Source organism: Orcinus orca, chromosome 1 (assembly GCF_937001465.1).
Source record: "Orcinus orca chromosome 1, mOrcOrc1.1, whole genome shotgun sequence".
Lineage (NCBI taxonomy): Eukaryota > Metazoa > Chordata > Mammalia > Artiodactyla > Delphinidae > Orcinus > Orcinus orca.
In genome coordinates, this window is record NC_064559.1 from 98,263,947 (window position 1) to 98,285,692 (window position 21,746).

A 21,746-nucleotide genomic window follows, 5' to 3' on the forward strand; every position below is an offset into this window, starting at 1 on the left:
GGTGCCGTTAAAGACTGGATGAAAGCATAAGGGGTGGGAAAGCAAAATGTCCACCGAGGACAAGGGTCCCCTATGTGAAGTCATCAATGGAGTGAGCTAAGGAGTAGGAGCTTTAGCAGAACACCCTGTATCCATGTAAAAAGTTATGTTTACCTTGACATTCCCTGTAATGGACTGAATGTTTTAGCCTGTTACCCATTCATATGTTAAAACCATATTCTCAATGTGATAGTATTTGGAGGTGGAAGCTTTGTGAGGTAATTAGATCATGAGGGTGGGCTCTTCATGAATGAGATTAGTGCCCTTATAAGAAGAGGCTGGAGAACTAGTTGGGTCTCTTCCTGCTGTATGAGAATACAAGTCAGCAGTCTGCAACCTGGAAAGGGGTCCTCACCAGAACTGGACAATGCTGGCACCCTGATCTTGGACTTTCAGCCTCCAGAACTGTGAGAAATAAATTTGTGCTGTTGATAAGCCCCCTAGTTTATGGCATTTTGTTAGAGCAGCCCAAGTTGAATAAGATATCTCCTCAGGAAAAATAAGATGCATCTCTGAGTGACTAAGGAATGGGTTGAAACTTCTATCTTGTCTAAAGATGAAGAGGTTACACCTGACACATCTCATTGCCTAAGAATAAGGGAGATGGTCAGACATTGGATTCTCTGCAGAAATGAAAAATCCAGTTCCCCCCTCCCCTCTCTTTCAGACTGGTTCACTGTCCTGGCTCCCTCTTCTGTCTTTGAATGAAACAGTGTAGTTCTGATATGCCAGAGAGAAAAGGCTTAGAAAATAAAGACAGTGACTTATTACAAAGATAGAAAAGCATTATTGTTTTTACAGATGAAGTCTCAAGCTTTCCTATCCAAAATGCATTTTGAGTGACAGTGGTAAATATTACTGTACTGTTACTGGAAGAAAACTCTAAAAACAGAAATAGTAAAGAGTAGTAAGGATTGAAGTCTTAAGTAAAACTGCCACTCCTGTGGGAGCTGGGGTGGATAGGAGACAGTGGTAGCAGAGCAGGTGGGTACTTCATAGGGGAAAGCTACCCATACACCAAACATGAACTGGAGTGCTTGTGGTTTGACCATGTAAGGGAGACATGGTACGTGGCATGTCTGGTTCTGAATGCCCTGTTTGCTGGGGTTGTTTCTCACCAGGTACTTTTCAGCAGGAACTGTAAATCTTACTGCTCTGAAAACTGTTGTGATCCTTCTCTCCAGAGCTGTTTCCATGTCCTGGGCTGACAGTCAGCTCTTCTGGGCCCATTGAGGAGGGCCCAGTGACCGTGATCTCTCTTGAAAGACCCATCCCTCTCCACAGAGCTCAGATGCCCAGCTCCAGTTTGCTTCTTCAGGGATAGCAGGACCCTGGGGTTAGGCTAGAGCAGCTCCCCAGAGCTCTAGTTCCCCACCATGGGGAGTGAAGACTCAGGGTCTTACTGGTGTCATGCAGAGACAGTGACTCACAGTGTCAGAAACTGGAGCCTCCAATCTTAAATTCACGGGCAGAATAAGTATCAGTGGGGCTGAGCATGGGGAAAAACATGAACACTGTAGCTTCAGCATGGATGGCTAGTCTTTTGTTTCTTTGTTCAACTTCTGTCCTTGTGGAAAGTAGGAGCTGGACTAGAGAAACTCTCCAAATTGCTCTTGGCATTTCATAAGAATAACAAATGGACTAAGCTCCTTATAATCTTTCTCTTCTTATTAAAGTAATATCATCAATCAAATCTTCATTGATCACCAACTGTGTGCATTGGCATTTAGTAGAGGGTTGGGAACTTTAAAAGACAAGGCTCCTGCTCTCCAAATGTCTCCACATGCTGGATTGCAACACATATGGGGCTAAAATGAAGAGTCAGAAGAGCAGAAATCAAAGTGAACTGGAGTGGTCAGAGGAGAGGGTGACAATTTGTGCTGATCCTTGAAATTGGGAATAGTGGAGGAATTTTTATTGACATTATTAGGAACAGTGCCTTTTTCGAGGTAGACTGATGCTACCAGTAAACTTCTTAATTCTATGCAAAAGGTATGTGTCTGCACAGTGACTCATCCAAAAAAAATGTTTCTTCTCTCATGTAGTGGATGATTCATCATGATTCTTTAATGATCGCTACCCATGAAATTAGCCCAGATCTGGGTTAGGACCTGAAAGTATCTGCATCCACATTCTTCAAGGATAATTACCATGGATTCCTTACCATTGTATACTTGTAATATGTTACATAAGCAATACCCATATTCCCACTCCTTGTATTAGAGTCTGAAATAAGTCTACCTTCTGTTCCCAGAGTCTTTCATAGTCAGGGTTCTTATATGTCATCTTCTATTCAGCTAGAAGTCCTGGGCTCTAATGTAAGCTTAGATACCCAGGTCCCTGGGGGACAAGAGACTGAAGGAGGGGATCTCACCCTACTCTGCTCAGTGGCTGAGGGCACAGGAGACATCACATTTTCCTAGCACAGAGAGACCACAGGAACCAGTCTGGGACAGAAGCCCAGCATTTCCTGTCAGCAGACCTGGAGATCCCAGCTGTGAAGGAGTACAATGCTGGCCAATATTACTATAGAGCTGACAATGGCCACAATCCCATCCAGAACAAGGTGGTGAATATTTCTGTGAGAATTAAATTTCACTCCCATTCATCTCAGACAGAAATCCCCAAACAAAGAGCCAGAAGTCATGAGGAAATTCCAGGAGATCCCAGTGATCAGTGATGTGGAGAACCACCAACAACTTGAGGATGGGTTACCTTCACAAGTTAAACTGCTGATATCTTCTTTTTTCATAGCAGAAAACACAAAGGTGGTTGGGTTGGCATTAGAAGTAAATAAGATGAGAACGACAAATGATCATGTCTCTAGACAATTACCCAGAATTGATATTTCCCCAAATTTCTAAAGACACTTTGAAAAAACAACCTCTGATTGCTCTAATGGGGATACAGGAATGGAAGGAATACACAATGACCAAGATCCAGGCCCGATGCTGAGATCCTGGTATGGGAATTCATGAGTCTAATGCAGCATCACAAATCCTCTCTGATAGCCCCCTTTGGGTCTGTTAGTTCCAACATCTTGTCCTGTCCTCACCCTCAGGGGTCCCAGGACCCAGGCTGTCATGGTGGATATGGTAGAGCTTTGCTGTGAGGCTTGGAGCTGCCCCTACATCCCCCACCCCAATCCTGTACCGGTTTTATCATGAGGACATCAACCTGGGTAGCAGTTCAGTGCCCTCTGGAGAAGGAGCATCCTTCAACCTCTCTCTAACTGCAGGGCATTCTGGAAGCTACTCCTGTGAGGCTGACAATGGCCTGGGGGCCCAGTTCTGTGAACTGGTGCCACTCTCCATCTCAGGTGGGTTGATGGTCCCTGGATACAGGAGTAGTATTATAGTCAATGGCTTTTTATTGGTACCATACTTGGGTTTCAGAAAATAGGTGGAGGTCTAGGTGATGTCTGCTCTATGGGGGGAGTTGGAGAAGGTGAGCTCCCTCAATGCCTGACTGCTTTTCTTCTCTCCACACTAACCTGAAAAGTACACACTATGCTTAAATTTACATGAATTTATATTTACTGTTTCTGCATAGTATTGGCAAGGATTCCAGGACCCATTACTGCTATAGATTGGATTTGAAAAAAAAAGAGAGAAAAATGAAAACCTTCAAAAATCTGATCACTTATTTTCATGCTTCACAATTTTCTAAGGCTCCATGTAGTGGGCAACGTTGCCATATTACTAATTTTACAATTTGTCATTTTTCCCTGTGTGTAGTCACTTGAGACTAAAACCATTAGCACATTCCTCCATGCTTGACTTTTAAATAAAAAGTCCAATTATTAAATGTAATTTAATAATTTTCAATAGACAAAATTAGTTTATATGCAATGGAGTAAAATATAATTAAGAGTTTTATTTAAATAAATGAAAACAACTTAGTATAATATTTTATCTTTTATTTATCCATTTCTTCTCAGTTACCCAACTCATGACAAGAACAGTGACTCCTTTTTGAATTCTTGGATCTATTATATGGATCATAAGGGGCCATCTTCACCTGCATGTCTGGTGGTTGATGCTGGCTATAGGTTGGGACCTCAACCTGGACAGTCAATTAGAGTGTGTATGTATGACCCTTCAATGTGGTCTGGACTTCCTCATAACATGGTGGCCTTAGGATAGTCAGACTTTTTATATGTTGGCTTAAGCTTCAAAAAAAAATGTGATAGTAAATCTATAACATCTCATCAACTAATTCAAAAATTACAGTATCACTTCCACCACAGTTTTATTGGGTCTTAGCACCTAACAAACTTCTCCAGATACAAGGGGAGGGAGTATAGACTCCACCTCTAAATTGAGGAACTGTCAAAAACTTTACAGCCATATATATATTTTTTATTGAAGTATAGCTGATTTATGATATTGCATTAGTTTCAGGTATACAGCACAGTGATTTGGTTCTGCTTCTGGTTTTTTTTTTTTATTTTGCAGATCATATTCCATTATAAGTTATTACAAGATATTGAATATAATTCCCTATGCTATACAGTAAACTCTTGTTGCTTATCTATTTTATGTATCATAGTTTGTATATGTTAATCCCATACTTCTAATTTATCCCTCCCTACCTCTCTCTGTATCCTCTTTGGTAACCATAAGTTTGATTTCTATGCCTGTGAGTCTGTTTCTGTTTTGTATATTTGTATTATTTTTTAGATTGCTTACATGTAACTGATATCATATAGTATTTGTCTTTCTCTGCCTGACTTGTTTCACTAAGCTAAGTATTCTCTAGATCCATTCATGTTGCTGCAAATGGCAGTATTTTATTCTTTTTAATTTTACAATCATATTTTAAACACTTCCACACACACCAGCATGAATACCAGTCCATGTCTCCCAACCCCACAGGACTGGGCTAAAGCACAAGCCTCCCTGCTGCCCTTTCTGGACTTGGCAAGTGCCCTTTTAAACAAGTGGTTTCAGAAGCCAGGTTTTTCTCCCTGAGCTCCTTTCTTCTCTAATCGTGTCTCAGAATTCTTCGCTGTCTTATTATCTCTTCAGTACCTTGAAAGAGACTTTTAAAAGAATTTCGCCCAGCATTTCTAGTGATCCTCAAAAGAAAGGTTAGTTCAGTTTCTTCTTCCATCATTACTGGAAGTGTAAATGCATCCACCTTTTATAACCAACACTTTCATAAAGGTGTTATGTTTTTAGCCTTTTCAGCATAACTTTATCTCTTTGTAATATACAATTTTTAAGACCCAAAACTTAGAGAATACCTCCAAATGATATATCATACTGATCCCTACTAATATTCTACTAGCCAAAAAATGTTACCAATGACTAATTATTGGGTCTATTATGTATGGAAAACTTACACATATTATCTGGAATTATTAAAAAAAAGTATGTTTTAAGTGTGTGATATTGTCCATGGTTAACAATCTTGGGGAAGTAGTTTGCCATGTTCATACAGTCAGTAGAGGGTAGAGCTAAGACCAGAATCCATATTTCCCTGACTGCAGAGGCTTAAACCTGACTTTGTTGCACCTCCTCACTTTATTTTCCTCTTATAAGTTTCACCAATTTTAGTAAGGCATCATAATCTGTAAGATACAGCATCTATATTAAACAGTATAAAGTTTCTAACAAAAATTAAAGATAGAACTATTGTATGATCCACCAATCCCAGTTCTGTGTATTCATCCAAAATAATTGAAATCAGGATCTTGAACAGATATTAGCACTGCTATGTTCATTAAAGCACTATGCGCAATAACCATGATGTGGAAGAAACCTCACTGTCCATCAATAGATATATGGATAAAGAAAGCATGGTATACATGTTACTGAGTCCAAGTTCCCTCTTTTCGCTGGATGACAGGCCAATAAATCAGGAGACAAGGTGTTGAGGCAAAGAATAATGACTTTATTTGGAAACCTGGCAGACAGAGAAAATGGCAGACTAGTGTCTAAAAAAAAACCATCTTATGGGGGTCTGGATGTCAGTTTCTTTCATAGAACAGAGGGTGGGAGGAGGTGAGGAAGTAAAATAAAAAGGCCATAAGTCTTGCAAATATCTCCTGGAATGGCCAGCCTCGGAGAGGGGACATGCTAATTTCTTCTTTCTTGCAGCTGTTCCCAGGCGGACAGGGTCAGGTTGCTTCCCTAAACAAAGGTACTTTGGTTTAACATTCAGGCAGAGGGGCAGGGTTCCCGAAGGCAGGCCATTATGTATACACAGTGTTCTTTTAGTGAACAAAAGCAACAGGAAGCAAAGGTTAAAGTAAAGAAACAGATCCAACATGGAGACAGGATTGGCTCTTCCCTGTTATATGTACATACAATGAAAAACTACTCAGCCTTAAAAAAGGAAGGAAATTCTTCAACTTGTGACAACATGGGTGAAACATGAGGACAATTATGTTGTGACATAGGCCAGTCACAGAAAAACAAACATTGCATTATTCCACTTACATGAGCTATCTAAAATAATCAAATTCATAGTATCAGAGTGGAACTGTGGTTGACAGGAGGAGGAACTGAGGGGTTACTAGTCAACTGGCATGAAGTTTCAGTTACGCAAGATTAAGTTAAGCTTTAGAGCGCTGCTGTACAACATTGTATCTATAGTCAACAATAATGTATAATGAAAAATTTGTTAAGAAAATAGATATCATGTTAACTGTTCTTTCTACAACAAAAAAAGAGAGGAAGGGAGGAAGGAGTGTAGGAGGAAATAAGGGATGGGAGGAAGGAAGAAAAGAAAGAAAACGTGATGGAGAACACACCAGACTCTTTTCAGCCCTGTGATACTACAGTCTAAGGAGAGAAAGGAACATCATAACCACGTAAATGCATACAGAAAAACAAAATTTGGTAACTGTCATGGGGGGGAAGAAAAGAATGCCATCTGGTTAAAGGAGAGGACTTCTTTCCATTATAGCCTCAGGATAGCATCCACAAAGAAGGGAAACTTGATCAGAGGTTTCTGTTTCTAATACAAAGATGTCTTTGAATGGTCATAACTTTCTATCCTGGTAGTTAGATTGCTGAGAATGGTCTGTCTCTATGTCTCGAGCATGCATTCCCAACAGAGGTGATATCACCCTCAAAGCAGCAAAAATTGATCCTTGTGGAGGTGAAAAAAAAATCTTACTTTTTATGTATATATATACATACAGCGTATCTGTGCTATTAATGTTTCATAGAGGAGGGGGGTGGATAGAAAAAAAAATCTGAAAAGGCCCCTTAGGGAAGTGCTAATGAAATAAATGTCAAGAAACCCTGGTCCAGAGTTTTTCATAGTTTCTCAAAAAACACTTATTTAATGCCTCCCTGCAAGAGAAAATTGGTAGAGGTACAAGGGATACAACAATGGGTAAGCTAAACATGGGCCCTTGAATGATAGCTGAGGAGAAGACATAAAAACAAACAAGAAAATAGAGGAAATAATTACAAATAATGATAAAATGCTATGAAAAACAAGCATACAGGAGCTTGAAACAGAAAATAATCAGGTGAGACCTCTTTGATTGCAAGGCCAGGGAAGGCCTCTCTGATAAAGGCTCTGGCTTTAAAAACAGAGGTTCTGTAGTATGGGCCCTAACAGTTGTTCTTTCTTTCATAATGCAAGTGCCCGACTTAAACTTTGATTGCTGAGGCATCCACTTCAAAGAGCTACTTTGAATAAACACATTGCCAGCCACTAGATAAAAGGCAGCACCAAAGCCCACCCCACCGCCCTCCTTTGCCCCCCAGGCTCCTTTGTTTTAGGGATATTGGTTGATTTTGATAACTGACCATTTGGGCCTCTTGTTTTTTTCTCTTCCTGTGCTTTAACTTCTGGCTTTTATATTTTAAATTCACCAATAAAGAGTGAGCCCTCAAAACACTAAGCCCCACCCTCCACCCCAATAAAAGCTTTCCAGGACCTATGAGTAATAAACTTTTTTTTTCCAAAGTTTCTTCGTGGTTATTGCTGAGGGTGTCTTGCAATCATAATAAGAATCACAAGGGCCTGTCCAGGCACAGCACTGGTTACAGGCTGAGATGGGGCACAAAACAGTTTCCTACCTAATGCTTGTTCTTTTATCTCCTAATTTGCACAGATCTGGGAGGAATTTAGGGGCAGCTCCTTTTGTAGTTGGTGAATTTTAAAAAATTTTTCCTCCTCAACAACTTTGTGCCAGTTTATGTAAAGTCAAAAGGCTTTCGTGTCTGCTTTGACCCTTTGACTTTTTGTGACTTACACCATAAAACATAGCAGGACACCACAGTCACCAGGTATGTCTATATTAGGAGCCTTATGCAGAACCAGATGTTGTATGAATTCAAGGTAATGGAAGAGTTTTTCCATTTGAAAAATGAAAAAAAGTTATTTGAATACTAGCAAATCTATAGTGTGGCATTTCAGAGAACCCAGCACAGCCTTGGAGACATTTCTCCAGAGAGAGTTGAGCTGCTAGAAGATAACTGTCAACGTCTAAAACTGCACAACTGCCGGGGTTGAAATACAAACAACATTTAGGAAGGTAGTTGTGTTAATTTTTCAGAACCCAAAGCAAGATATAATTCTTTTACTTCCCCTTTTCTAACTCTTGCAGATCTCATCTGAGTACCTCCCTTCTGTCCTCTTTCGTGGATGAGAAAGAAGCCTGGCTTATGGTGAGACAGACTTTCCCTGCCCTCAACCAGGCCACATCCCCATGTTTCTGTGGCTGTTACTGCTGATCCTGGGTGAGTAGATGGGTTGGACTGGGACAGGGGCCTCAGCTCCTAATGTCATCCAGGGAAGACCAAGGAGCTTCTGTCTCTGCTTCCACTTGGGGTTCAGAGACAGATAGCAAGTGTCAAATGAAAGAAAAATGCACAACATAAAAGCTGAGAATTAAGTTTTATTAAGAAACTTACTGAGGACTATCGCCCAGAAGACAGCCTCTCAGATAGCTCTGAGGAACTGCTCTGAAGAGGTAAGGGAGGAGCCAGGATATATACAAACTTTTTGCTGGAAAAACATGTAGTCAAGCATCAAAAGATTAGTGCTAATCACAAAGAAGAGAAATCTCAACTTAATGATTTTAGTGCTTTTCTCTGTATGGGAAGATGTAAGAATCTGGGGTTATTTAAAAATTTCCCTTAGGGGCTTCCCTGGTGGTGCAGTGGTTGAGAGTCCGCCTGCTGATGCAGGGGACACGGGTTTGTGCCCCAGTCCAGGAAGATCCCACATGCCGTGGAGTGGCTGGGCCCGTGAGCCATGGCCGCTGAGCCTGCGCGTCTGGAGCCTGTGCTGCGCAACGGGAGAGGCCACAACAGTGAGAGGCCTGCATACCACAAAAAATAAAAATTTCCCTTAGATATACATCTTAACTATTTAAGGACCAGTATATCCAAAACACAGAATGTTTCTTGTTTTTCTCTATCCTGAATTCCCCTTGGAGCTCACTGTTTGTGGGCAACTGCAGTGGCTAATGGCTTGATCCTTATAGAACTGGAATGGCAGGCAACATTTTTTTCTTTACAGTGCCCTTTGTTGGTCATAAATTTGACCAAGGTTTGGGAGGCATTTCATGACCTATTTGTCCCGTGGCGCTAAGAACACTTATTCCTAAGTAAGGCGAAGATCTCAGTGATAGGCCATTCATGTGCTATATCTGGATTAGGCCCTGTTAATAACCAAAAATTCTCTGGATCATCTGTCTTACTAGTCTATTATGATCCAGGAAATGTTTTTCCCTTGTTACTTCTTCCCATATCTAGAGTTGCACTATTACAATTATTCTGTATAGAGTTATATATGTGATCATTGCCTCAAGACTTTTAGCCATCATTAATTTTGTTGGAGGCCTGGTTACACATCAGGTAATTTAAGAAACAATAATATTACAAAATAGACAGAATATAAGTAATATAGCTCAGAGTGGAGCAGAGAGAGACAAAAAGCATAGTTTGAAAACAACAAAGAGAGAACAGATTAAAATAATGATGAGTATAACTAGTTGTAATCTGGATTGCAATAAGTTATAAAGTCCAGAGGGGAGCCAGCTGGAAAAGCCAGATTCCGGAGGGATCAGGTAGAGAGAAAAAGCTAAATATTTCATCTTTGTTTACAAAGGTATACTTTATCACTTTTTTGTAGGTCATAGTGTAAGAGGAAAGGTTTTCTGGAAAATAAATATTAAAAGTCAGTAATATTTCAGAAAAAAGTTATAAAATACAAATTGTGTTTATTAGTTCATTCAGTCCCATGTAATTGATTCCTGCTGATCTGGATGAAGTCATCAGGTTTTCCATTAGAGTTTTGTAATTTCTTACCCAGTTCAGTGGTATGATCTACAAGTCATCAGAAACCTTATTTGTCAAAAAGTCCTTTCTGTGAATCTTGAAGATCTTGATTTTGTAAAAGCATAAAACAATGACTGTATATAAAAGACAAAAGATTTTAAATGGCATGGTTAAATATCTGATTACAACATAACTGACAAAGAATATACAACATTCTGTGACATACAACATTTTAAGATAATAATTAGAATTATGACTAATAACACTATACCAGGACATATCGGATTTTTAGGAATTTCATATAATTTTTAGAAGCTCTATATTAATGACATATACCCATATAATATAGCCTAAGAAAGTTTATCACAACTTATTTGACAATATTTCCCATGTAATTTAACATACTCAACAACCCTAATCAGTTTAATATCTCTCTTTGGGATGTTTCAGTGGCCCTTTGAAGCATCACAAAGTTAGCTAGAAGTCAAGAGAATTCATTTGGAATTTGACTTGGGAAGTTTGTCAAAGATATCAAAAGGTTTTTTTTTTTTTTGCGGTATGCGGTCCTCTCACTGCTGTGGTCTCTCCCATTGCGGAGCACAGGCTCCAGACGCACCGGCCCAGCGGCCATGGCTCACGGGCCCAGCCACTCCACGTCATGTGGGATCCTCCCGGACCGGGGCACGAACCCGTGTCCCCTGCATTGGCAGACGGACTCTCAACCACTGCGCCACCAGGGAAGGGAAGCCCTCAAAACGTTTTTAAAACACTTGGTCAAATAGGATCATAGGTCAGTGTGAAACAATACTTATTCACTCAACCAACGTGACATTAAAGATTTTAAAGGCAAATACAGAAAGCTACAACAAATTATTTAAAAGGTAAAGAAACGTTACAATCTGTTATCAAAAGCAGATCAATATTCCAAGAAAACTTTGTTCTCTAAACTTGGAGAGAAAACCAAATTCTAGTTTTGTACCAGCTTACTTTTAATATTTAAACTTATTTACTCAATTAAATTTTATTTTAATTCTAGCCAGTCCTGACCATGCACAAAACTCTTTTCTCAGGGTTCCTTTCCCACAAACTTTCTATAACTGTCTTTTTTACTTTCAGATTTAGTCCAGTGCTTTTTCTTCCTTTTTTTCTCTCCGGAACAAAATGACTCTCTTTTCCCATAACAAAATGTTCATTCTTTATGTCCTTTTCCTTTCATGCAAAGTTGTTACCCTTATTAGTTTTAGTAGTTTTAATTATGTATATTAATTAGAATTCTTAATGTTTAAGTACTATAATTTCTAGTAAAAGCTAAGAAGTAAGCAACGATGCACTGTCTTTCACATTAGCATTCTGTAGATTGGCAAACTTACAAATATTATTTATGATTTCTAAAAATATGTGCTTTTTTATAGACTATTTTTTAGTGTGGCACCAAACATTTTCATTAATAGTCCGAAATATCTTTAGTTTCTCTGCAAAATGAAGCATATATTCAGTAATTAATATTTCAGTATCTTATTTTATTTGGAAATGGTCTAGGTATTTAATAAATTTCCATCATTTAAATTCACTTACCAAAATTCTAAAGTTTCAAGTTACCAAAAATCTAGAGAAACTATTTTTAAGTAGATATACCATAAAACATAATTATTCTTCAAGGGTTCGCCTAAAAGCTCTTACCCCATTTATATCTATTTAATTCATTTGTTCTCAACAATTATGTTTAGATTATCCATGAAAACTTTGAGACATGACACCAAGTCAGCCACCATCCCAAGCTATTTTTCTCACTGATAAATTTTATAATAGAGATAATATGACCTTATTTGACTTTTAGTAAAGCTAAGTGTAATAAAAAGTAAGACATATCTGTATTAATTAAACCAACAAACTTGAACTTTAATACTGAATATTAATTTAATATTGAATATTTCCCAGATCATGTGAACTTGAAATTCATTTGGGTTAGTTTCTACTACATTTAAAAATATTTAATTTGTAAATGCTACTTTTAAGTCAATTAGATAGAGCTCTTCTATAAATTTAATTTTGATAATACTATCTGAAGGTAAAGATGTATCATATGTATAATGTACACACAGATGTATAAACAGACATAACTAGAGATCTCATAACTTCATTTTAAATCTGAGTCATGAATCAGGTATTACAATATAAACTTACTAATTTATAAATGACAGTTGGTGTAAGTTAAATTTATTTGCTCAGATAATTAAGGCTTTTTACTATTTGCAGAAAAGACTTTGAGATTTGTATCTGTCCTTGATACATCCTTAAGGAGGCCATTAATTCGATTTTGGGTGAGGGAGGCTTTCAAGCAGTTTGAGTTTGTTTGCTTTTGTTTTGTTTAGTTTTTTTTTTTTTTTTTACATCTTTATTGGAGTATAATTGCTTTACAATGGTGTGTTAGTTTCTGCTTTATAACAAAGTGAATCAGTTATACATATCCATATGTTCCCATATCTCTTCCCTCTTGCATCTACCTCCCTCCCACCCTCCCTATCCCACCCCTCTAGGTGGTCACAAAGCACCAAGCTGATCTCCCTCTGCTATGCGGCTGCTTCCCACTAGCTATCTATTTTACATTTGCTAGTGTATATATGTCCATGACACTCTCTCACTTTGTCACATCTTACCCTTCCCCCTCCCCATATCCTCAAGTCCATTCTCTAGTAGGTCTGTGTCTTTATTCCAGTCTTACCCCTAGGTTCTTCATGACATTTTTTCCTTAAATTCCATATATATGTGTTAGCATACGGTATTTGTCTTTCTCTCTCTGACTTACTTCACTGTGTATGACAGACTCTAGGTCTATCCACCTCATTACAAATAGCTCAAATTCATTTCTTTTTATGGCTGAGTAATATTCCATTGTATATATGTGCCACATCTTCTTTATCCATTCATCCGATGATGGATATTTAGGTTGTTTCCATCTCCAGGCTATTGAAAATAGAGCTGCAATGAACATTTTGGTACATGACTCCTTTTGAATTATGGTTTTCTCAGGGTATATGCCCAGTAGTGGGATTGCTGGGTCATATGGTACTTCTATTTGTATTTTTTTAAGGAACCTCCCTACTGTACTCCATAGTGGCTGTACCAATTCATATTCCCACCAGCAGTGCAAGAGTGTTCCCTTTTCCCCACACCCTCTCCAGCATTTATTGTTTCTAGATGTTTTTGATGATTGCCATTCTGACTGGTGTGAGATGATATCTCATTGCAGTTTTGATTTGCATTTCTCTAATGATTAATGATGTTGAGCATTCTTTCATGTGTTTGTTGGCAATCTGTATATCTTCTTTGGAGAAATGTCTATTTAGGTCTTCTGCCCATTTTGGGATTGGGTTGTTTGTTTTTTTGTTATTGAGCTACATGACCTGCTTATATATTTTGGAGATTAATCCATTGTCAGTTGCTTCATTTGCAAATATTCTCTCCCATTCTGAGGGGTGTCTTTTGGTCTTGTTTGTGGTTTCCTTTGCTGTGCAAAAGCTTTGAAGTTTCATTAGGTCCCATTTGTTTATTTTTGTTTTTATTTCCATTTCTTTAGGAGGTGGGTCAAAAAGCATCTTGCTGTGATTTATGTCATAGAGTGTTCTGCCTATGTTTTCCTCTAAGAGTTTGATAGTTTCTGGCCTTACATTTAGGTCTTTAATCCATTTTGAGCTTATTTTTGTATATGGTGTTAGGGAGTGATCTAATCTCATACTTTTACATGTACCTGTCCAGTTTTCCCAGCACCACTTATTGAAGAGGCTGTCCTTTCTCCACTGTACATTCCTGCCACCTTTATCAAAGAAAAAGTGACCATATGTGCATGGGTTTATCTCTGGGTTTTCTATCCTGTTCCATTGATCTATCTTTCTGGTTTTTTGCCAGTACCATACTGTCTTGATTACTGTGGCTTTGTAGTATAGTCTGAAGTTTGGGAGCCTGATTCCTCCAGCTCCATTTTTCGTTCTCAAGATTGTTTTGGCTATTCAGGGTCTTTTGTGTTTCCATACAAATTGTGAAATTTTTTGTTCTAGTTCTGTGAAAAATGCCAGTGGTAGTTTGATAGGTATTGCATTGAATCTGGAGATTGCTTTGGGTAGTAGAGTCATTTTCACAATGTTGATTTTTCCAATCCAAGAACATGGTACATCTCTCCATCTATTGGTATCATCTTTAATTTCTTTCATCAGTGTCTTATAATTTTCTGCATACAGGTCTTTTGTCTCCTTAGGTAGGTTTATTCCTAGATATTTTATTCTTTTTGTTGCAATGGTAAATGGGAGTGTTTTCTTGATTTCACTTGCAGATTTTTCATCATAAGTGTATAGGAATGCAAGAGATTTCTGTGCATTAAATTTGTATCCTGCTACTTTACCAAATTCATTGATTAGCTGTAGCAGTTTTCTGGTAGAATCCTTAGGATTCTCTATGTATAGTATCATGTCATCTGCAAACAGTGACAGTTTTACTTCTTTTCCGATTTGGATTCCTTTTATTTCATTTTCTTCTCTGATTGCTGTGGCTAAAACTTCCAAAATTATGTTGAATAAGAGTGGTGAGAGTGGGCAACCTTGTCTTGTTCCTGATCTTAGTGGAAATGCTTTCAGTTTTTCACCATTGAGGATGATGTTGGCTGTGTGTATGTCATATATGGCCTTTATTATGTTGAGGAAAGTTCCCTCTATGCCTACTTTCTGCAGGGTTTTTATCATAAATGGGTGTTGAATTTTGTCAAAAGCTTTCTAGCATCTATTGAGATGATCGTATGGTTTTTCTCCTTCAATTAGCTAATATGGTGTATCACGTTGATTGATTTGCATATATTGAAGAATCCTTGCATTCCTGGAATAAACCCCACTTGATCATGGTGTATGATCCTTTTAATGTGCTGTTGGATTCTGTTTGCTAGTATTTTGTTGAGGATTTTTGCATCTATGTTTATCAGTGCTATTGGCCTGTAGTTTTCTTTCTTTGTGACATCCTTGTCTTGTTTTGGTATCAGGGTGATGGTGGTCTCGTAGAATGAGTTTGGTAGTGTTCCTCCCCCTGCTATTTTTTTTAGGAGTTTGAGAAGGATAGATGTTAGCTCTTGTTTGTAGAATTCGCCTGTGTTTGATAAATTCGCCTGTGAAGCCATCTGGTCCTGGGCTTTTGTTTGTTGGAAGATTTTTTTGTGTGTGTGTGGTATGTGGGCCTCACTGTTGTGGCCTCTCCCACTGTGGAGCACAGGCTCTGGACGCACAGGCTCAGTGGCCATGGCTCATGGGCCCAGCTGCTCCACGGCATGTGGGATCCTCCCAGACTGGGGCACGAACCCGCATCCCCTGCATTAGCAGGTGGACTCCCAACCACTGCACCACCAGGGAAGCCCTGTTGGAAGATTTTTAATCACACTTTCAATTTCAGTGCTTGCGATTGGTCTGTTCATATTTTCTATTTCCTCCTGGCAGGTTGGCAGGTTGTGCATTTCTAAGAATTTGTCCATTTCTATCAGGTTGTCCATTTTATTGGCATAGAGTTGCTTGTAGTAATCTCTCATGATCTTTTGTATTTCTGCAGTGTCAGTTGTTACTTCTCCTTTTTCATTTCTAATTCTATTGATTTGAGTCTTCTCCCTTTTTTTCTTGATGAGTCTGGCTAATGGTTTATCAATTTTGTTTATCTTCTCAAAGAACCAGCTTTTAGTTTTATTGATCTTTGTTATCATTTCCTTCATTTCTTTTTCATTTATTTCTGATCTGATTTTTATGATTTCTTTCCTTCTGCTAACTATGGGGTTTTTTTTGTCCTTCTTTCTCTAATTGCTTTAGGTGCAAGGTTAGGTTGTTTATTCTAGATGTTTCCTGTTTCTTAAGGTAGGATTGTATTGCTATAAAATTCCCTCTTAGAACTGCTTTTGCTGCATCTCATAGGTTTTTGGTTGTCGTGTCTCCATTGTCATTTGTTTCTAGGTAGTTTTTTATTTCCTCTTTGATTTCTTCAGTGATCACTTCGTTATTAAGTAGTGTATTGCTTAGCCTCCATGTGTTTGTATTTTTTACAGATCTTTTCCTGTAATTGATATCTAGTCTCATAGTGTTATGGTCGGAAAAGACACTTGATACAATTTCAATTTTCTTAAATTTACCAAGGCTTGATTTGTGACCCAAGATATGAGTCCTGGAGAATGTTCCATTAGCACTTGAGAAAAATGTGTATTCTGTTGTTTTTGGATGGAATGTCCTATAAATATCAGTTAAGTCCATCTTGGATAATGTATAATTTAAAGCTTGTGTTTCCTTATTTATTTTCATTTTGGATGATCTGTTCATTGGTGAAAGTGGGGTGTTAAAGTTCCCTACTATGAATGTGTTCCTGTCGATTTCCCCTTTTATGGCTGTTAGTATTTGCCTTATGTATTGAGGTGCTCCTATGTTGGGTGCATAAATATTTACAATTGTTATATCTTCTTCTTGGATTGATCCCTTGATCATTATGTAGTGTCCTTCTTTGTCTCTTCTAATAGTCTTTATTTTAAAGTCTATTTTGTCTGATATGAGAATTGCTACTCCAGCTTTCTTTTGGTTTCCATTTGTATGAAATATATTTTTCCATCCCCTTACTTTCAGTCTGTATGTGTCTCTAGGTCTGAAGTGGGTCTCTTGTAGACAGCATATATATGGGTCTTGTTTTTGTATCCATTCAGCCAATCTGTGTCTTTTGGTGGGAGCATTTAGTGCATTTACATTTAAGGTAATTATCAATATGTATGTCCCTATTCCCATTTTCTTAATTGTTTCGGGTTTGTTATTGTAGGTCTTCCTTCTCTTGTGTTTCTTGCCTAGAAAAGTTTCTTTCTCATTTGTTGCAAAGCTGGTTTGGTGGGGCTGAACTCTCTCAGCTTTTGCTTGTCTGTAAAGCTTTTGATTTCTCCATCAAATCTGAATGAGATCTTTGCTGGGTAGAGTAATCTTGGTTGCAGGTTTTTCGACTTCATCACTTTAAATATGTCCTGCCAGTCCCTTCTGACTTGCAGAGTTTCTGCTGAAAGATCAGCTGTTAACCTTATGGGGATTCCCTTGTGTGTTTTTTGTTGCTTTTCCCTTGCTACTTTTAATATGTTTTCTTTGTATTTAATTTTTGACAGTTTGATTAATATGTGTCTTGGCGTATTTATCCTGTATGGGATTCTCTGTGCTTCCTGGATTTGATTAACTATTTCCTTTTCCATATTAGGGAATTTTCAACTATAATCTCTTCAAATATTTTCTCAGCCCCTTTCTTTTTCTCCTCTTCTTCTGGAGCCCCTATAATTCGAATGTTGGTGTGTTTACTGTTGTCCCAGAGGTCTCTGAGACTGTCCTCAGTTCTTTTCATTCTTTTTTCTTTATTCTGCTCTGCAGTAGTTATTTCCACTATTTTATCTTCCAGGCCATTTACCTGTTCTTCTGCCTCAGTTATTCTGCTATTGATCCCATCTAGAGTATTTTTCATTTCATTTATTGTGTTGTTCATCATTGTTTGTTTCATCTTTAGTTTTTCTTGGTCCTTGTTAAATGTTTCTTGCATTTTGTCCATTCTATTTCCAAGATTTTGGATCATCTTTACTAACATTATTCTGAATTCTTTTTCAGGTAGACTGCCTATTTCCTCTTCATTTGTTAGGTCTGGTGGGTTTTTATCTTGCTCCTTCATCTGCTGTGTGTTTTTCTGTCTTCTCATTTTGCTTATCTTACTGTGTTTGGGGTCTCCTTTTTGTAGGCCACAGGTTCATAGTTCCCGTTTTTTTTGGTGTCTGTCCCCAGTGGCTAAGGTTGCTTCAGTGGGTTGTGTAAGCTCCCTTGTGGAGGGGACTAATGCCTGTGTTCTGGTGGATGAGGTTAGATCTTGTCTTTCTGGTGGGCAGGTCCACTTCTGGTGGTGTGTTTTGGGGTGTCTGTGGCCTTATTATGATTTTAGGCAGTCTCTCTGCTAATGGGTGAGGTTGTGTTCCTGTTTTGCTAGTTGTTTGGCATAGGGTGTCCAGCATTGTAGCTTGCTGGTTGTTGAGTGAAGCTGGGTGCTGGTGTTGAGATGGAGATCTCTGGGAGATTTTTGCTGTTTGATATTTTGTGGAGCTTGGAGGTCTCTTGTGGACTAGTGTCCTGAAGTTAGCTCTCCCACCTCTGAGGCACAGCACTGACTCCTGGCTGCAGCATCAAGAGCCTTTCATCCACACAGCTCAGAATAAAAAGGAGAAAAAGTAGAAAGAAAGGAAGAAAGAAAAGAAAGAAAGAAAGAAAGAAAGAAAGAAAGAAAGAAAGAAAGAAAGAAAGAAAAAAGAAAGAAAGGAGGAAGGGAGGGAAGGAGGAAAGAAGGAAGGAGGGAATGAAGGAAAGAAAGAAGATAAAATAAAATAAAGTAAGATAAAATAAAGTTATTAAAATAAAAAATAATTATTAAGAAAAAAATTTTTCTTTTTTAAAAACAAGAAGAGGAAAAAAAAAAAAGGACGGATAGAACCTTAGGACAAATGGTGGAAGCAAAGCTATACAGAGAAAATCTCACACAGAAGCATACACATACACACTCACCAAAAGAGGAAAAGGGGAAAAAATAATAAATTTTGCTCTCAAAGTCCACCTCCTCAATTTGAGATGATTCGTTGTCTATTCATGTATTCCACAGATGCAGGGTACATCCAGTTGATTGTGGAGCTTTAATCCGCTGCTTCTGAGGCTGCTGGGAGAGATTTCCCTTTCTCTTCTTTGTTCTCACAGCTCCCAGGGGCTCAGCTTTGGATTTGGCCCCGCCTCTGTGTGTAGGTCGCCTGAGGGCGTCTGTTTTTCGCTCAGACAGGACGGGGTTAAAGGAGCCACTGATTGGGGGGCTCTGGCTCACTCAGGCCGGGGGAAGGGAGGGGCACGGAGTGCGGGGCGAGCCTGCGGCGTCAGAGGCCGGCATGACGTTGCATCAGCCTGAGGCGCGCCGTGCGTTCTCCTGGGGAAGTTGTCCCTGGATCATGGGACCCTGGCAGTGGCGAGCTGCACAGGCTCCCCAGAAGGGGGGTGTGGATAGTGACCTGTGCTCGCACACAGGCTTCTTGGTGGCGGCAGCAGCAGCGTTAGCGTTTCATGCCCGTCTCTGGGTTCCGCGCTTTTAGCCAAGGCCCGGGCCAGTCTCTGGAGCTCCTTTAAGCAGCGCTCTTAATCCCCTCTCCTCACGCACCATGAAACAAAGAGGGAAGGAAACGTTTCTTGCCTCTTCGGCAGGTCCAGACTTTTCCCCAGACTCCCTCCCGGCTAGCCGTGGTGCACTAACCCCCTGCAGGCTGTGTTCACACCGCCAACCCCAGTCCTCTCTCTGCGTTTCGACCAAAGCCCGAGCCTCAGCTCGCAGCCCCGCCCGCCCCGGCGGGTGAGCAGACAAGCCTCTCGGGCTGATGAGTGCTGGTCGGCACCGATCCTCTGTGTGGGAATCTCCGCTTTGCCCTTCGCACCCCTGTTGCTGCACTCTCCTCCGCGGCCCCGAAGCTTTCCCCCTCTGTCACCCGCAGTCTCCGTCCGCGAAGGGGCTTCCTAGTGTGTGGAAACCTTTCCTCCCTCACAGCTCCCTCCCACGGGCGCAGGTCCCGTCCCTATCCTTTTGTCTCTGTTTATTCTTTTTTCTTTTGCCCTACCCAGGTACGTGGGGACTTTCTTGCCTTTTGGGAGGTCTGAGGTCTTCTGCCAGCGTTCAGTAGGTGTTCTGTAGGAGTTGTTCCACATGTAGATGTATTTCTGGTGTATCTGTGGGGAGGAAGGTGATCTCCGCGTCTTACTCTTCCGCCATCTTCCCCTCGTTCCTTGTTTAGTTTTTATTTATTTATTTATTTATTTTTTAGATAGGTAAGAAGTGGATTTATTTATTTACTTTTAATTTTTTGATTAATTTTTATTGGAGTATAGTTGATTTACAATGTTGTGTTAGTTTCTATTGTACAGCAAAGTGAATCAGCTATACACATACATATATCCCCTCTTTTTTGGATTTCCTTCCCATTTAGGTCACCACAGTGCATTAAGTAGAGTCCCTGTGCTATACAGTATGTTCTCATTAGTTGTCTATTTTATACATAGCGTCAGTAGTGTATATGTGTCAATCCCAATCTCCCAATTCCTCCCACCCCCACCCCTTTCCCCCTTGGTATCCATACATTTGTTCTCTACGTCTCTCTTCTTTGCAAATAAGATAATCTATACAATTTTTCTAGATCCCACATATATGCATTAATATACGGTATTTGTTTTTCTCTTTTTCACTTACTTCACTGTGTATGACACTCTCTAGGTCCATCCACGTGTCTACAAATGACCCAGTTTCATTCCTTTTTATGGCTGAGTTTATTTAGAGAGATACACTTTCCATAGGCAGAATGCTATTCGCGTCTCAAAAGGCAAGACGGCCCTGGGAGAAACACACACCACAGACAGAATGTGGGCCATCTCAGAAGGCAAGAGCACCAACAGTTTGAGTTTTATTGATAAAAGGCCTCTTTTTTCCTTTTTTCCCTCTTCAGCTTCAGGTTCAACCTGATTGAGCTAATTAGGCTCAGTCTCAGGTCACTGTGGGCTGTATTTACATTTCTGATTTGTAGATTGGCAAGACAAAGACAGTTGCTTTTAATTCCCCAAAGAACTGGTCTGCTGCCTAAATGATATTAAAAGATTGATTTGCCCAATTACATTTTCTTTCATTTGCTTTTTTAATATCAGCAAGAAGATTTTCCACTAAACTGGAAATCAAGAGTTCTATGTTCTAGAACTTTGGGATTCAATTTATCATGCCTTCAAAAATTTACGCACAAGGTATTCTACAAAGACCCTCTTTGTGCATGCACAAATTAAACAGAGCAATTTACCCTAGGGGCAAAAAATATTTATTATTGCTTTTATTAGTCCCTGAATGTTGGGGCCCAGTTTTTACTTTATACTGTGTGGGCGCAGGTAACTATATTGGTTTCTTTCTTTTTTTAAAAAATCAACTTTTAATTAAATTAATTATTTATTTTGGTTGCACCGAGTCTTAGTTGCAGCTCTCCAGCTCTTTAGTTGTGGCATGCAAACTCTTAGTTGCAGCATGCATGTGGGGTCTAGTTCCCTGACCAGGGATCGAACCCATTTCCCCTGCATTGGAAGGCGGATTCTTAACCACTGTGCCACCTGGGAAGTCCCTATTGGTTTCTTTTAGTATGTTTAATTAATACTGCCTAAGGGACAGATTTATATGCCCTGTCTTATAATACCAGTCAGGGGAAGCATTCCTCATAGAGATGTAATGTCTATCCCACAGTACAATTAGACAAAAGAGATGTAACCATCTTATATAAATCCCATTCAAATACACCAGTTTTTATAAGATTTTATTTCAAATTTATAACTCTTGTACCTTTAACTTAAGCCTCCATTAGGACCCCATCAACAAGTCTTGGTCTTA

At 39.2% G+C, this 21,746-nt stretch overlaps 2 protein-coding genes across 6 annotated transcripts in view; both read left to right on the forward strand.

Moving 5' to 3' along the window:
• Nucleotides 1-1,102: 1,102 nt before the first annotated feature.
• On the forward strand, nt 1,103-5,236 carry LOC101271480 (Fc receptor-like protein 2). The gene is given in 7 exon segments (XM_033414671.1): nt 1,103-1,160; nt 1,324-1,512; nt 2,341-2,496; nt 2,499-2,627; nt 3,070-3,152; nt 3,154-3,358; nt 5,223-5,236. Coding segments are annotated over 7 exon segments (834 nt in total).
• Nucleotides 5,237-8,507: 3,271 nt separating this feature from the next.
• The window catches only part of FCRL3 (Fc receptor like 3), a 42,447-nt gene continuing 29,208 nt past the window's right edge, over nt 8,508-21,746 (forward strand). For all 5 annotated transcript variants that reach the window (XM_033414653.2, XM_033414654.2, XM_033414656.2 and 2 more), the window contains exon 1: nt 8,508-8,747. Coding sequence is in view for 1 of the 5 variants with exons in the window: in XM_012538537.3 (XP_012393991.1) it covers nt 8,717-8,747 (31 nt within the window). In the remaining 4 variants the exon portion in view is untranslated. The remainder of the gene's footprint in view (nt 8,748-21,746) is intronic.